General features: G+C 44.4%; 1 protein-coding gene across 1 annotated transcript; it reads right to left on the bottom strand.

The window, feature by feature from the left end:
• Window positions 1-9073: 9073 nt before the first annotated feature.
• LOC311228884 (phospholipase A2 inhibitor NAI-like) lies at window positions 9074-13341 on the bottom strand. The gene is made up of 5 exons (XM_084314847.1): window positions 13223-13341; window positions 11937-12050; window positions 11002-11169; window positions 9633-9734; window positions 9074-9448 (listed from the first exon to the last, which is right to left on the bottom strand). The coding sequence occupies exons 1-5, from the start codon at window positions 13290-13292 to the stop codon at window positions 9210-9212; spliced, it is 693 nt and encodes a 230-aa protein (XP_084170973.1). The 5' UTR covers window positions 13293-13341; the 3' UTR covers window positions 9074-9209.
• Window positions 13342-14761: the final 1420 nt, after the last annotated feature.

The following is a 14761-nucleotide window of genomic DNA, read 5'->3' as shown; positions in this document are numbered from 1 at the left end:
CGTCCTGATTTGGGAGTCGACCCGCTCGCGATAGCAGAACTCTCACTTTTTGTGGATGGGTCCTGCTATCGGGAGGGGGAAAATTTAAGGTCAGGATACGCCGTCGTACAGTGCAAACCTAACGGAGAAACACTAACAAGAAAGGCCGGACAATGCATGCAACCATGTTCGGCCCAGCTTGCAGAACTAATAGCACTAACAGAAGCATGCATAATAGCTAAAGATCGCACGGTTAACATCTTTACAGACTCTGCGTATGCGCATGGCGTATGCCACCTATTCGCGGCCATTTGGAAGGCAAGAGGCTTTAAGAAATCGGACGGCTCACCGATCCTTCACCACAAGCAGGTTGTGGCGCTTATTCAGGCTGTAAAGTTGCCCAAAAGCATTGCTATCGTAAAGTGCCAGGCACACAGAAAAGACCTGTCCTTTGTGACGACGGGAAACAACGCGGCGGACGAGGCCGCGAAGGCGGCGGCTGCGGTGCCGTCCACGGCTGTTCTGATGTTTGCGGCCGAACTGACGACTGAGGTAACTGAGGATAATTTGAGTGATTTTCAGGACTCAGCCACGCAGGCCGAGAAACAGTCGTGGACGGAGAGGGGGGCTGTAAGGGGGGCAGATGGTCTGTGGAGGAGTCATAACGGTTTGATAGTCGCCTCCATCGATCTTCTGTCCTTAGTGATACCTGAGGCTCATGGTGTTGATCACTGTGGAAGAGCAGAGACCCTGAAACGAATCACGAAAATGGGATTTTGGTCCCCAAAGCTTCAGGCACAAATTGACGTTACACTAGCCAGGTGTTTAACATGCTTACAGGGCAATGTGCGCAAAGGAGTACCGACAGTGGCGGCTTACACACCCCTCCCTGAGGGACCATTCAGACATCTGATTATGGACTATACAGACATGATAACGCCAGTGCAGGGCAAACGATACCTCCTGGTAGTAGAGGACTGCTTTAGTCGCTGGATTGAGGCCATTCCATCTAAACACAAGAACGCGGACACAGTGATCAAGTTCCTGTGTCGCGAGGTCATTCCGAGATTTGGAATTCCCACGATATTACAAAGCGATAATGGCCGCGAGTTCATCGACAAGGTGGTTAAAGGGCTGATGCAGAAATTAGGTATAAGACAGCGCCTTTCCTGTGTCTATAGTCCCGGGTCGCAGGGGAAGGTGGAAAGGGCCAATCTGGTCATTAAAAACAAACTGTTGAAAATCTGTATGCAAACTAAGCTTAACTGGATTGATGCTTTGCCACTTGCTCTGATGGCTATTAGAAGCAGCGTAAACCGCCAAACACAGCTAACACCGCATGAAATGCTTACAGGCCGCAGCATGCCAGCACCGCCATTTAGACACCTGGCTAGGGGCCCGGCATTAGATATTTTTGAGCAAGATCTGAAAAAATATCTTCAGCAAGTGACTAAAATACATGAAGCTGTGTTTCGACAGGAGCAGAGAAAGGAGAGAAAGGGGGAGAAGGAGGCGGAGAAGGAAGCCACCAAACCGAGACTGATCCCTGGGGACTTGGTCTTCGTAAAGGTCCACAAGAGAAAGTGGTCATCACCCCGGAGAGAGGGCCCGTACGAGGTGATCCGATCGACTGGAACGGCAGTCCAAGTCAAGGGATCAGCGACCTGGTTCCACTTCAATCACTGCATAAAGGCCAGCGGCGATCTCTTGGGGGATACAATCGATCGCAGTTATGCAGAACCCGACATGGAGGGTCCGAGACGGCAACTGGAAGGTGCAGTGCCTGCTGATGCTCCCGCAGATGTTGGCAGCAGTGTGCGGACGGTCGGCCGGGCACAACGACGTCATTAAGAACCGTCACGGTCGACCCGTCCTTGAGGATGACGGGTTTGAGTGGGTAGGAGTCCCACGGGGTCCCGCTCAGGCTCAAGTACCAGCAGACTTTCATGACCAGGCTCAGAATCAGGCGCCCCCTTTTCCCTCCATCGAGGAAGGGGGGGAGAAGATAAGACTACAACCAAACGGGGTGTTTCCCGTAGGACCGCAAGGGCATGTTTTTGATTTTGACCATTCCCCCGTTACAGGCGGGGATACTTACCATTATACTAACGAGCATCGGGTTGTGGGGGTAGATAGGAGAGTTGAGCCTGTCCCGAACCAATCACAGGGGACAGGGGTGAGGGGAAAAAGGGAGGTCAAGGACACTGAGTCGGAAGAGGTGGGGGGACAGGATATGTTCCAGAGGACAGCCGGAACGTTGAGGGACTCAGTGGGCTCACTCTGGGCCAGGTTGAGGGGTTTGCTTCCTTCCGGGGAACAAGATGGGGGCGACTATGACTATGACGAGGAAGACCCGGAGGCTGACCCGATGTATAGGGCGGCTTTAGGGAATGAGTGGTTTAAGTGGGTCCAGTACACGAGCGCGCAGAATCAGATAGAGGATTGTTATGTCTGCTCCAAGGCACGTCCGGATAGGCTGCTGGTGAAGGGCAAGAAGTTCAGTTGGGCTCAGTGTGACAGGGACGCAGAGGCATGGGAGGGGCCCCATAATAGTCGCCCTTGGTGCGAGGCAGAGTGTTTGGGGTTTCTCGGCTCTAGTCGTTTTAAGGCGGCAGGAAACGTCACGGATTTCAAGGATGTCACTATGCGGGAACGGTGTAGGAAATTGGATGTACGTGTGCAGGGGGTAGCGACGGGGTTGCCAATACCCAGAGGTGTCAAACTATGGCTGACCAAGGATTTCGAGTGCTTGCAAAAGGAGGGGACCCGGGATGTAGGGGAGGTGGCAGAGGGGCGGTGCACTACTATTTGGAGCATCACGACTAACTGTACGAAAGAAGGAAAGTGTGGACACGGGGTCGTGTTAAAGGGAGTGGATACCAACCCACGGCCTGTAGCTTGCCCTTTTCATGTCCAGGATATGGCACTGGCGGACCAATACTGGCTCTGCGGCGGTAGGAGGTTGAGGAATACACTTCCTTTAGATTGGTCAGGTAGATGTGCCCGGGTTCAGGCGATCATGCCAATGGTGGTCCTACCATTATCAGTGACGGAAGGACCTTCTGAGTCTCCTATCTCTCGAACGAAGCGTAGCTACAAGGCAGACCCAAGGGTGTATCTGGACAGCATAGGACAGCCAAGGGGCATTCCAGCCGAGTTCATGGCTAAGAATGAGATTGCGGCAGGGTTTGAGTCTATTCTGCCATGGATATCGGTCAATAAGAACACCGGGTGGATCAACTATTTGTTTTACAATCAGCAGCGGTATCTCAATTACACCGAGGAGGCGTTGGATGCAATGGGGGACCAGATGCACGCGACCAGTACGGTGGCGTGGCAGAATAGACAGGCTCTGAACTGGTTAATGGCGGAGAAGGGTGGAGTCTGTTCCATGTTTGGACAGTACTGCTGCACATTCATTCCGACGAATGTGGGGCCAGGGGGAAAGTTCTCCGAGGCCATGGCTAAGCTGAAGGATTTGAGGGAGGAGTTGAGGGGGAATTCTGGCCGGAATGAAGAATGGTGGGGGAGTGGGGTGTTGGAAAGATTGGGACAGTGGGGAAGCATAGTGATGCAGACGGGGATATCCATCGGGGTGGCAGGGTTGATATTGGTTCTCCTTTTCTGTTGTGGTATGCCTCTCTTGGGTAGGCTGGTAACTTCACACGTAACGAGCCAAATGCTGATGGTGGGACAGAAAGAGATTGAGCCACAAATCGGGCCATATCCTCAGCTTTATGCTGCCTTAGAGGGAGACGAGGGGATAGAGGATTAGGGGTATGGTGAGGTAGGGACATTTTCTTTTTGTTGGTTCTTTCCTTTAAGAGTGACGGGGGATGGTCTGAGTGGTTTATTCCTTTAACTAGGAATTTTAGTCTGATTTTCTAATGATCCTTCGGCATAGAGATTGCAACCATTGAAAATCATTGCATTGTTTTTTATTTTTTTATTATTTTTTGTTTATTTTACTTGTGGTCCTGGTCAAACCGGAATGGGAAGGGGCATCGGCAGAGTGTCGGTTCTGAGCCTGAGGAAGCATTGAGAAGAAGTGGTCTGGGGATCGGTTCTGGGGACTGGAGGGACAAATGGGGGGCTAACGCAGTGGGCAAGATGGGCACCTCCCGTCGAAGATGGGGGGACACGTGGTGAGGTCGGTACCAGTGCCTCCCGTCCAGGCATGGGGACATGCTTCTACGGGGACTGGAGGTGTGGCGTGGTGGTTGCTGTATTGGCAAAATGTGACTTTTGGCAATACGGTGAGGAGACTATGGCGTGGGCATGGATGGGGGGCTGAGCGATGGACACTGGGGCTCAATGTTATGGAAGAGACAATGTCATTTTTTTTTGGGAGGGATGTTCTATGTTTAGTTCTGACGGTCAACTTCTCCTTTCCCTGATGAGAGTCGCGGTTTCCGGCCGGAACTGTGGCTCATTTGGTAAGCGGTGGAGGTTGGGGGGATTTGTCTGTCAGGTTAGGATTATAAATTGGGGTATTTTGTTGATGTTTTATTATTACTCTTGTTTGGAACGGTTTTGTGTTTTGGTAAGAACGGTAGTCAGCCTTTGTTGGTCCGTTAGGGGTCCAGTGAATGAAGTAAGGTTTCTGGTTTAGATTAGGCATTTAAACTTTTATTATATAATTGTGGTTTCTCGTTTAGTTAGACGTTCACATTTTCTTGGTTATATGATTTGGGTGGGACTAGGGATAGCCCCAAATGGGGGAATGTTGTGGAAAATGTGTATACGAGGGTGGAGGTAGGAAAGGGGTTAGTCTTGACTAGTTTAATATAGGTCAACTAGCAGGGCTCAAAGACACTAGGGCGACAGTCTGGCTGATGTTCTTAAAACAGCCTCAAGATAGCAGATGGACATTTCAGTACATCATATCGTGTGCTCTAATCTTGTGTCTTTTCTCTCTTACACACATACACAGCACACACACAGACACAGCACACACACACACACACACACACACAGACACACACAGTCGCACAGACATACACACCGACACACACACACATTCCCTGTGTCACAATACACACATACAATACACACACGTCTGTACACAGACGCACACACACAGACACACACACACAATACACACATACAATACACACGTCTGTACACAGACGCACACACACACAGACACACACACACATACACACACACACACACAAACACACACACACACACACACATCTCACTCTCTCTTCGATGTTCTTAATGTTTTACATCATATCGTGTGTGGATATCATATCTTGCTTATCTCTCTTCATGTTCTCTCTCTCTCCGATGTTAAATCTACGTATCATCTTAATGTACGTCATGTCAGATCTGACATGATGTGATACGTCATGATATCTGTCATGGGGGGGCAGGACTGAGAGGGGATTTAGGGACAGGCAAAGGGATCCAGGACAGAGTGTTTTTGTTCAAGCTGTGGCGATCCTCTTTGACCCATAGCTCTTGCTGTTAAAGAACTTCTTTTCTTAAATAAATTACCTATTTGTTACAACTGGAAATATCGTCTCCTGCTGTGTTAAACAACCTTTCCACAACAGTATGAATGATAATTTCTCATGTAGAAGTTGCAAGACATGTGGTAGTAGGGTGTGATATATTTAGATATTTGGTTAATTGTTTGGTTTTTGTTTTTCCCAAACTGTTTTACATGATTTGGCGGGAGAGGACTGTTGGAGGCTGGGATGCATTGGAACGGATCGATGAAAGATGAGTAGTGCCACCACGATTTGCATATGGAATTAATGGCTTCCCTTATAAAGTATGTTGACATATGGTGTAAAAAGATTTGCTTTGTGCTTGTTTCTTCAACAGCTCAGTCAAGGAGGGGAATTGCAGATCAGCGGTGGGAGACACATGAATACACTACATTAGAGCGGTAACGTAGGATTTCATTTCCCCTGTTACTCTGCAGTCCAATGGTGGTCAATTACAAATTGTGGTGAGAGAATTCTTGTGCACGGGGACCCCCGTCTATACCGACCCCATGCAGGGGGGGCCAGGTTGTAAAAACTGAACAGATGTAGTTTGGAGGAACATCCACACTAAAAGAGTCGTCTGACGACGGGTTGTCATGAGATAATAGATGACTAGACCTGGGGCATGTGACCTGGCCTGGGGGGGCGGAGCCGGTCTGAGGGCTGAGCTGAGAATGTGTGGACAAGGTTCTCTGGGGAGTTATGGAGTTGTGATTGGACTGTAGGGGACAGAGACAAGACTGAATAGATACTGATTGGCTTTGTTTTGTGCACATTGATTTGGTAGGACGCGCAAACAAAGGGCGGAAAAATTACACAACGCAGGGACGGTTAAGACGCATTCACATAGTGAGGTTATGGCCAGAGTGAGGAGAGTAAGTGAAAGAAATTTTTCGTTGAAGATCTGCTTTCCTCTGCCGGACTGGGCTGTGGAAACAAGGTGGTAGGTTATGACCATTATATGGGTCATAAGGGGGGAGGATAGGTGGGAAGCAATTGATTGATTATGCAAATGTGATTGTACTATCTTAAGAAAAGAATTAGCAGAAAGAAGAGATTATTTCAGAGAATGAATGTAAAATGAAAATATTATGATACTAATGACGTTGTCTCCCCCAGATCATGTAAAAGGATTCTGTAACTTAAAGAAATTGGGTTTTTTAAAAATTGTGATTGATTATACTTTAATGTGTAATGTTTAGATTAAATGGTTTTAATTGTTTTCAACAAATGACCTCTGGCTGTGAGCCCAGAGGAACAAGGCCTGATGAAAGAGTGGTAAACACTGTTTCATTAAGGCAGAATAGGTTAAATGGGGATCTGGATGAATGGGTCACCAGGACTCCCGGGAGGGAATCATAGTCAGGGGCAAATGTGAGGGAAAATTGAGAAAAATTGGAAATGGAAAGAAAAATGTGAGAAAAAAGGAAAATTGAGAAATTCAAAATGTATGATTTGTTATTATGTTAAATTGTATGGCTAGTATGTATAGAAATCAAGTCAAGGTACTTGTAATATGACATTAGTAAAATGTCAAAGGGAGGAATTGTGGTACCCTTGACTGAGATTTCATAATCAAAATGTTAGATTAACCCTGAAAACTGAAAATATCTGTAGTAATGGTAATTTATGCATTACATAGACTCTCGGAGTACATTCCGGAGGAAACCTTGAGGAAAAACCTCTATAATGATAAGGTTGTTTACACAGTTGTAGAGGGCCATTCCAGACCCCCAAGAACCAAACACCTTCTAGACATGTGACAGTTGAGCACAGCAGAAGAGACCAAAAGCGGAGATGCCTCTGTGAGACAAGACAAATGTGGTTGAATCTATACAAATAATAGATTACCATTTTTAGGAATGCCAAAGCTGGTTCCTTTCATAGAGTAATACAAAGTGTCAGTTTGGTAGATGGGGTTTTGGGATGGCTCTTGTGGACTGAATAGTATTAACCTAAGGAGCAATGACTATACTGGGTTAATGTTATATCAACACAAGCCCTATTAAGGAAATGTTAAAAGGTCTGAAGTCATCAGACCTCATCAATGTTGAAAACCACCAGGCGACACCTCTCTCATGACGACATTGTTTACTCAGTCACACACCACAGAAAATGGTGACTCAGTATAGCAGTAAGGACAGCTGCCTAACCAAGATAAGGTCACAGAAAATATAATTGCATTATATTAGTTTAGAATGAAAACACTGCAAGAAGATACCAAAAAGGACATCGGGGGAAAAGTCGCCAACTCATCAACATACCACAGGCCCCCCCCCCCCCCCCTGCTGCTGCAGGCAAAACACACAAGGACATGTTGTTGGGTCATATAGCCCTAACAAGAAGACTGCCTGTTTTAAGATACTGGTGATTGGTTGAACCAGTTGAAAGATAGGAAGGTCATTTTGGGCCTATAAGTATAGAAGCAGTGCAGTTAGTTGGGAGGCCAGCCCACCGACCCGTCTCCAGGGGGGGTCCGGCTGAGCCTCCATCGATCCACCAGAGAATGTGCGGTTATACATGCGAGTAGAATCATGGACTCTTATTGTTGGTTAGAGTAACATGTACAGATTCCTACCTTAAGACCAGGTTGTGCCCATGTGTATGGCTTAGTACATTCTCAGTTCATTAACATGACTAATATTTATGTGCAATACTGTCTTGATGTAGAGAGCCAACATGAAAGGGCTATTGTGATTTACCTCATCAAATCCTTTTGTACAATCATGTATTATGCTGAATTAATTCCTGTATGTAACTAATGCATTATCCACTCTTGGCCGCTCTGCAAATAAATGAGTATTGGACCATAGCTCCTGGTTGTCTGGCTATACAAGCTTATTCTCTACTGGCTATTTTTGGAAGTCAGACGAGGACCATGTTTCTATCACTCTGTGATATTTCCCTCCATCCAGTTAGCAACCTCATTGTACTGTAATTAACAGTAGATATTCATATAGGAATATACGACAACGGGTGTCCCCCAGGGCTCGGTCCTAGGACCCCTTCCCTTCTCCCTCTACACTAAATCACTGGGTAACATTATATCACCATTATCTGAAAAAAAAAAAAGATCCAACCCTAACTAACCTTAGTCATGCACTTGTCCTAATAAACCAACACTGTAACACGCAACACTTTGATGAACATTTGTTACTCAGCTGATAAGAGTTGTACCCTTCCTGATGACTTGCAAGTCGCTTTGGATAAAGTCAGCTAAATGAAAAAATGTAAGTGTAATGTCAAAATTGCCCCCCCCCCAAACCCAAGCCCCTCTAATGTACATTTCCATCCCCTTCTGATTTTTATTTATGATGTTCTTACATAGTACCGTATATTTGCAAAATGTCTTGATGAAAGTATTTTTTCTGGTCTACATCCTCTTAGCGGTCGTTTGTATTGACCTGTACCCATTCTGCAATCTTAAGTTTTCAAATACCTTAGCGTAAAGACTGTTCTGGAAAAGCACCAAATTCAGTGAGTGCAAATTCCAATGAAAAAAAGCTCGGAAGCAAATGGTTCATTCAGAAGACAGTTTTAATGAGTTACAGAAATCTTCCATACAGAAGAATAACAGAAAATATTCTTATAGCAGGGACCACTCGCCCAGAAGTGGTAAAAGAACATTTACTTTGAATTAAAAAACTACAATTTGCAGAAGACAAGTGCTACTATGAGCAGTAGAACAAGGCTATGCAGAGGGAAAGGGGCGAGGTTACAGTCCGAATGATCTTAAAGGAAGAGAACAGACATCACCGATGCCACCAGGAGCAACAGGCTAAACCCAGCCCGTCCTGCAGATGAGCCGAGTGTGCCGTTGTTCAGTTTGTCATCGTTGTTGTTGCACAGATCTCCTTGGCAGCAGCTGACACTTTCTACAACTCCTGCCAGAGCTCCTGCAATCGCTTCCCCTGTCCGGCCTTGACATATAGCTCTGGAGGCACAGCCCTTATCCCCTTTGCCTTTTCCCTCTGTGAACACAAAAACATTATTCATGGACCAGCTTCACCATTACGTTCTGTAATGCAATTGTGTTATTATACAGCACAACCAGGCTCGGCATCCAACCAGAGTGCAAATGTTACAGTAAGTGCAAAATATACAAATTAAGTAACGTGTGTACTGTACTGTGTAGCGCTAATCAGAACATCTTACCCTTGGAGATTAATGAGACGCAGTGGTCCTCGTCCCCTAAACAGCTCAGTGTGCCAGTGCAGTCCACACCGACACAGGTATGGCATGTCCTACCATTGGGAGCTGTAGGAATTTAAAATGTCCATATAACGAGCCTGGCATACGTGAATATTAACTAAAATCCAAGTGTAGTTAATCCTGTATGTTCTTATACATAGTTATTTTCAGGACAACCTGGGCCATCAGAATATATAGGTTTGTATTTGTCAGATCAAGGTATACCTCTATATATATATCAAGTAATTGTTGGAAAAAAGATAAACTTGATATTAGTCAAATGTATTCCATCAACAGGAATCTGGGAACATTTTTGCCTTAGTTATTTAATTTGTTATAGTTGGCCTGGCCCTGGAATAAAGATTCTAGCGATCGCTAGCTTTGTGACATCACATCCGGTCATTCTGTGTCGATCCATCAAAGGATATGCAGCGATCAAATGTTGAAATGTATAACAGCCATGGGATATCACAATACTATCAAAATGTGCACTGGATAAAATGTATATGTTCACACTAATAAAACGAATCAGTCTATTGGGTGAGCGCACCTGGCATTCATGAGACAATCAGGAAATAGCTAATGCCAATACAGTAAGTGGTAATCGAAAATTTATAAATAGTCACAAGATACATTCAGTGCTGGATCCAACTAAAATGTTTCTTGGAAAGTTCAAGGCCGGGCCATAGGCTTCTGGTGGAAGTGTTAGAATGACAAGCGACGGCTCAGCCGAGTCACAGTCTCTGCGTTTTGATAATGATGAAATGTAACTAGTGCCCTCAGACCCGGATCCAAGTCTGGCGACTCCAGGGGTTAAACAAGATAACTGGAGTGCATGATTTAGCGCTCTGATGATTACTGGAATGTGTGGCTTGGTTCTCAGATTTACCATAGAGCCAAACAAACTAAATCTGTCCATGTTAAATGACTTGAGGTCATAGGGGCAACCGTGGCTTCCAGCGGCAGAGCTTTCTATAGGCAGTTGCCTAGAGCGCCACCCAGAGGGGGGGGGCCAAAAACCCAGCAAAGACTATTAATGTGGCAGGGGGGGGGGAACTTTCCTAGGGCACCAAATGTGCTAGGTTTGGCCATGCTAGTTTCCTTAATCTAGGCCAAATCACCAAACAAAACTACACAATTTCCTAATGCTGAAATCTTGCCTAATAGACATTTTACAAAGCAAGCTGCTGGACATCCATCTGGTTCACGGGATGCCAAATTGTGTATTGCAGTTTCTCCTGCTCTTTAGAAAACACCAAGCCAAAGAAACACTTGACATCACATGGAAAGAAATATCTGATTGCAGTAGTTTTAGCTTAAACATAACAGGTACCTTGAGTAGTTGTTAAGTCATTGCCGAGTAACCCTGGAATATTGCATTCGTGAGTTGAGCAACACTTGGAGGTCAACAGCAATTTGCCTGTTCCAAAGTTGAGTGAGGCATCGACAGCACATTGATCAACGCAAGTCTGTGCGTACACGTTGTGAGGTCTCTCAGCACCTGCATATTGGAGAATGAGGATAATTGCCATGTTAATTCACGAGTGTTTGCTGCAGACATACAACCTATATGTTGCGTTAGTGGTATGTGGTCCAGTTATGCTGCCCTTTGGACATTTGAAAGTCTCATGTTTTCTATGCAACATATAAGTAACTAGTAACTGAGAGGTTCAGATGTGTAGGAGTGAAAGCACAATATTTCCTTTGTTCTTTTGCTCCACTACATTTCAAAGTTCCCCAAAATGGATCTCAACTCTGAAGTCCAGCGCTCGAATACAAATACTTAGTTACTTTCAATATCTACATACTAAGGCTGTGCCCAAACCCTGTTGGGATTCGAACTTAGTCAGGGTTTTTCGAACGAACGGTCGAACCTTTGTTTTTGATTTTTATATAAAATATCCTCAATTTGAATAAAGTGATTAAATGTCTTTTTTATTATATCAACTTTCCAGCCCCAGACCAGGGAGAAGCCCCAGCCAAACTAAATCAACTTTCTTTAATGAATATAAATCAGTTTCTTTTAATACTATAATATTAGTGTAGCCTAATCTTTATCTGCAACTGTGAAGAAAAACCCCATTGGTTTAAACAGAATTAGAAAATGTAAAGTATTATTATTTTTATTAATTTTTTTTTAATTTGAACGCCAACTTAACGAACGAAGGTTGCTCAGCCCTACTACATACACCCCAAACATAGATTGTTGAAAAAAGAAACTGTATTGGACCTTTAACCATTATACATGCAACACCATACACTACGTACCCTTGTAGGCAGCGAATCTCATGATTTCACACTGAGCACCGACAGTAGGACACGTCACTGTGGTCGTGCAGCTCCCCAACTCTCCAAAACACTGGTAACATTGCAGGGGGAAAGCTAAGGTAAAAGATAAACAAGCTCAAGTTAGTTAAATGGTGCATTTATATGGCAGCTTTTATCCAAAGCTGCTCTACAACTTATGCCTCACATTGACAAGCTGACGACAACCATGCAAGGTGCCGGCCTGCTAATTGGGAGCAGTTAGGGGTCAAGAGTGTTGCTCAAGGACACCGACCGGGAATCAAAACAGATACCACTCTACCTCCTGAGCCACTGTATCCCGCGAAAAGAGCAAAAGAAAGTGGGACAATGCAAGCTAATTCATGACCCTAAAAAAAAATCTGTCCTGTAACCGATAATACCAGTTTATTGCAAAGTATACCGTTTCAGTAGAATTGCGTCGCTAGGAAACAGCTCGGGCTGCGGTTGATTTACTGTAGCAGTGCAAGGAGTATAAAGTGCATTTGCCAATAACTGCAAGTAATTTAAATGTTACACGCCGCCAACATTTTGGGAAAAAACAAAGCTAATTTCCCAAAATATTGGCGTGTTCTTTTAACCATTCGGATCGTTTGTTCTCATTGACGATGAAATTCCTTCCTCCAGCGTCATTTCTTTCTAACTATAATTGGGTTCTAGCTGCAAAGACCGTTCTGCCATTTGAAAGAAGTGTTCTTTAACTGATGTCACTTCCCTTCGGTCCTCTCCAGATCAACTTGACAAGACATCCAGTTGTAAGTCCTTTTAAAGGCCTAATCCTCAACCACTGATCAATATATATTGAGGATTCTTTTTTTATTATCAAATGTATTGACTGCTCTTGATACAAGGACTGATGGCATTATGTTATGGCATGTAAACCCAAAAATGTTATATATATATTTGTGTACATTAACGTAAAAAATATGTGATTAACCAGTGGTGGAAGTAGTACATGGTTACTTTAAGTAAAAGTACACATTCTACATGATGTTTACGTATTCCAGTGCTTGAGTGTTCAACCATTGACCTCTATAAGTCATGTTAAATTGGTCGTTATTGGCTTCAAATTTGAAGTAGTTAAGTTTTTGCCATGTTTTCTATGCAACAATGCCAGAATTGTAGGACACACGCAGATACACAAAGGGAATCTTAAAGTTACCACTGGAGTTGCAGAGAGATAGGGTGAGGAAAATAAGCACACTATAGAACACAACAGGATAAAATAATTGGGAAAAACCCCAAACTACCATCGTTGTTGCACATATCTCCTTGGCAGCAGTGCACATCAGTTCCTATAATTGTCCCGGCTTGACACATAGCTGCGGAGGCACAGCCTCTGGCGTTACTCACTGTGCCTGTGCCTTTCCCCTCCCCTGTGAACACAAAAAACATTATTTTGCATGGACCAGCTTTACCAGGACATTCCTTCCGAGCACAGGAATGTAAATATTTTCTTTACATAAGTTTTCCTTTGATGCCATAGACCCATTATACCTTTAGCTTATTTTTTTTATTCTCACTTCCATTGCCCTGCCTGCACCCGCCCCCCCCCCCCCCTCCTGTGCCACTATGACCCTGTATTGTCATTATACAGTACAACCAGGCTCGGCATCCAACCAGAGTGCAAATATTACAGTAAAGTGCAAAATATACAAATTACTACCATGTGTGGTGCTAATCAGAACATCTCACCAAGCTTGAAGATTAATGAGGCACAGCGATCCTCGTCCCCTAAACAGCTCAGTGTGCCAGTGCAGTCCAGACCGACACCGTCACAGGTGTGGCATGTCCTACCATTGGGAGGACCTGCAGGAATTTAAAATGTCCATATAACGAGTCTGGAATAGCCATAGTCTTGAATGATGAATATTCAATTTTTTATATTATGTCCGAGTGTAGTTAATCCTGTGGTAGAAATTGTATGTTCTTTAAGTGATAGTTCTTTTCAGGACAACCTGGGCCATCAGAATATATATACGTTTCAGTTTTGACATATGGTTAATGGCTGCTTTTTTATATAGCGCTTTACAATTTGTTACCCATTCACCAACAACTATGCAAGGTGCCAACCTGCTCATCAGGAGCATATAGGGGTTAAGCGTCTTACTCAAGGACACATCACGCTGCCCGGGAATCGAACCGGGAACCTCCGGATTGCCAGACATCTGCTCTACCCCCTGAGCCACTGTCATCCCCATCATATCAAGGTATACCTCACCGATGTATATAAAGAATATATATATTTGTATAATAAACTTGATATTAGTCAAATGTATTCCATCAACACCTAGCAATCAGGGGGGAAAGAAAGTTAAATCCTAACTTATACAGACATTTTTCAATCAGTTAGTTGGCCTGGCATAAAGATTCTAGCGATTGCTAGATTTCTGTGACATCACATCTGGTCAGTCAAAGGATATGCAGCAATCAAATGTTGAAATTTATTATCACAATACTATCAAAATGTGCACTGGATCAAATATATACGTTCACACTAATAAAACAAATTGTCTATTGGGCGAGCGCGTCTGGCATTCTTGTGACATCAGGTTTGGTGTCGTCAATCAGGAAATAGCTAATGCTAATCCAGTAATTGGTCCGTCTCAAATGTAGAAATAATCACAAGTTACATTCAGTGCTGGATCTAACTAAATGGATTCATGGACAGATTTATGGAAAGTACAAAGTGTATTGCAGTTTCTCCTGCTCTTTAGAAAACACCAAGCCAAAGAACCAGCTGAATATCACATGGGGCAAAAAAGAAACTATACTGTAAAGGCTGTTAC

The sequence above is a fragment of the Notolepis coatsorum genome, assembly GCF_963971535.1.
Source record: "Notolepis coatsorum genome assembly, chromosome: 1".
In the NCBI taxonomy this organism is placed as follows: Eukaryota; Metazoa; Chordata; class Actinopteri; order Aulopiformes; family Paralepididae; genus Notolepis; species Notolepis coatsorum.
The sequence above is the reverse complement of the archived record's forward strand: the minus strand, read 5'-3'. Positions and strand labels throughout refer to the sequence as shown.

Bases quoted from the DNA above. Each gene is read 5' to 3' on its own strand.
- LOC311228884 (XM_084314847.1), bottom strand. From the start codon at position 13,292: ATGTGTCAAGCCGGGACAATTATAGGAACTGATGTGCACTGCTGCCAA. The intron at 11,170-11,936 runs GTACGTAGTGTA...TCCAATATGCAG, and splicing joins GAGATTCGCTGCCTACAAGG to GTGCTGAGAGACCTCACAAC. The intron at 9,449-9,632 runs GTAAGATGTTCT...TTGTGTTCACAG, and splicing joins CGTCTCATTAATCTCCAAGG to AGGGAAAAGGCAAAGGGGAT.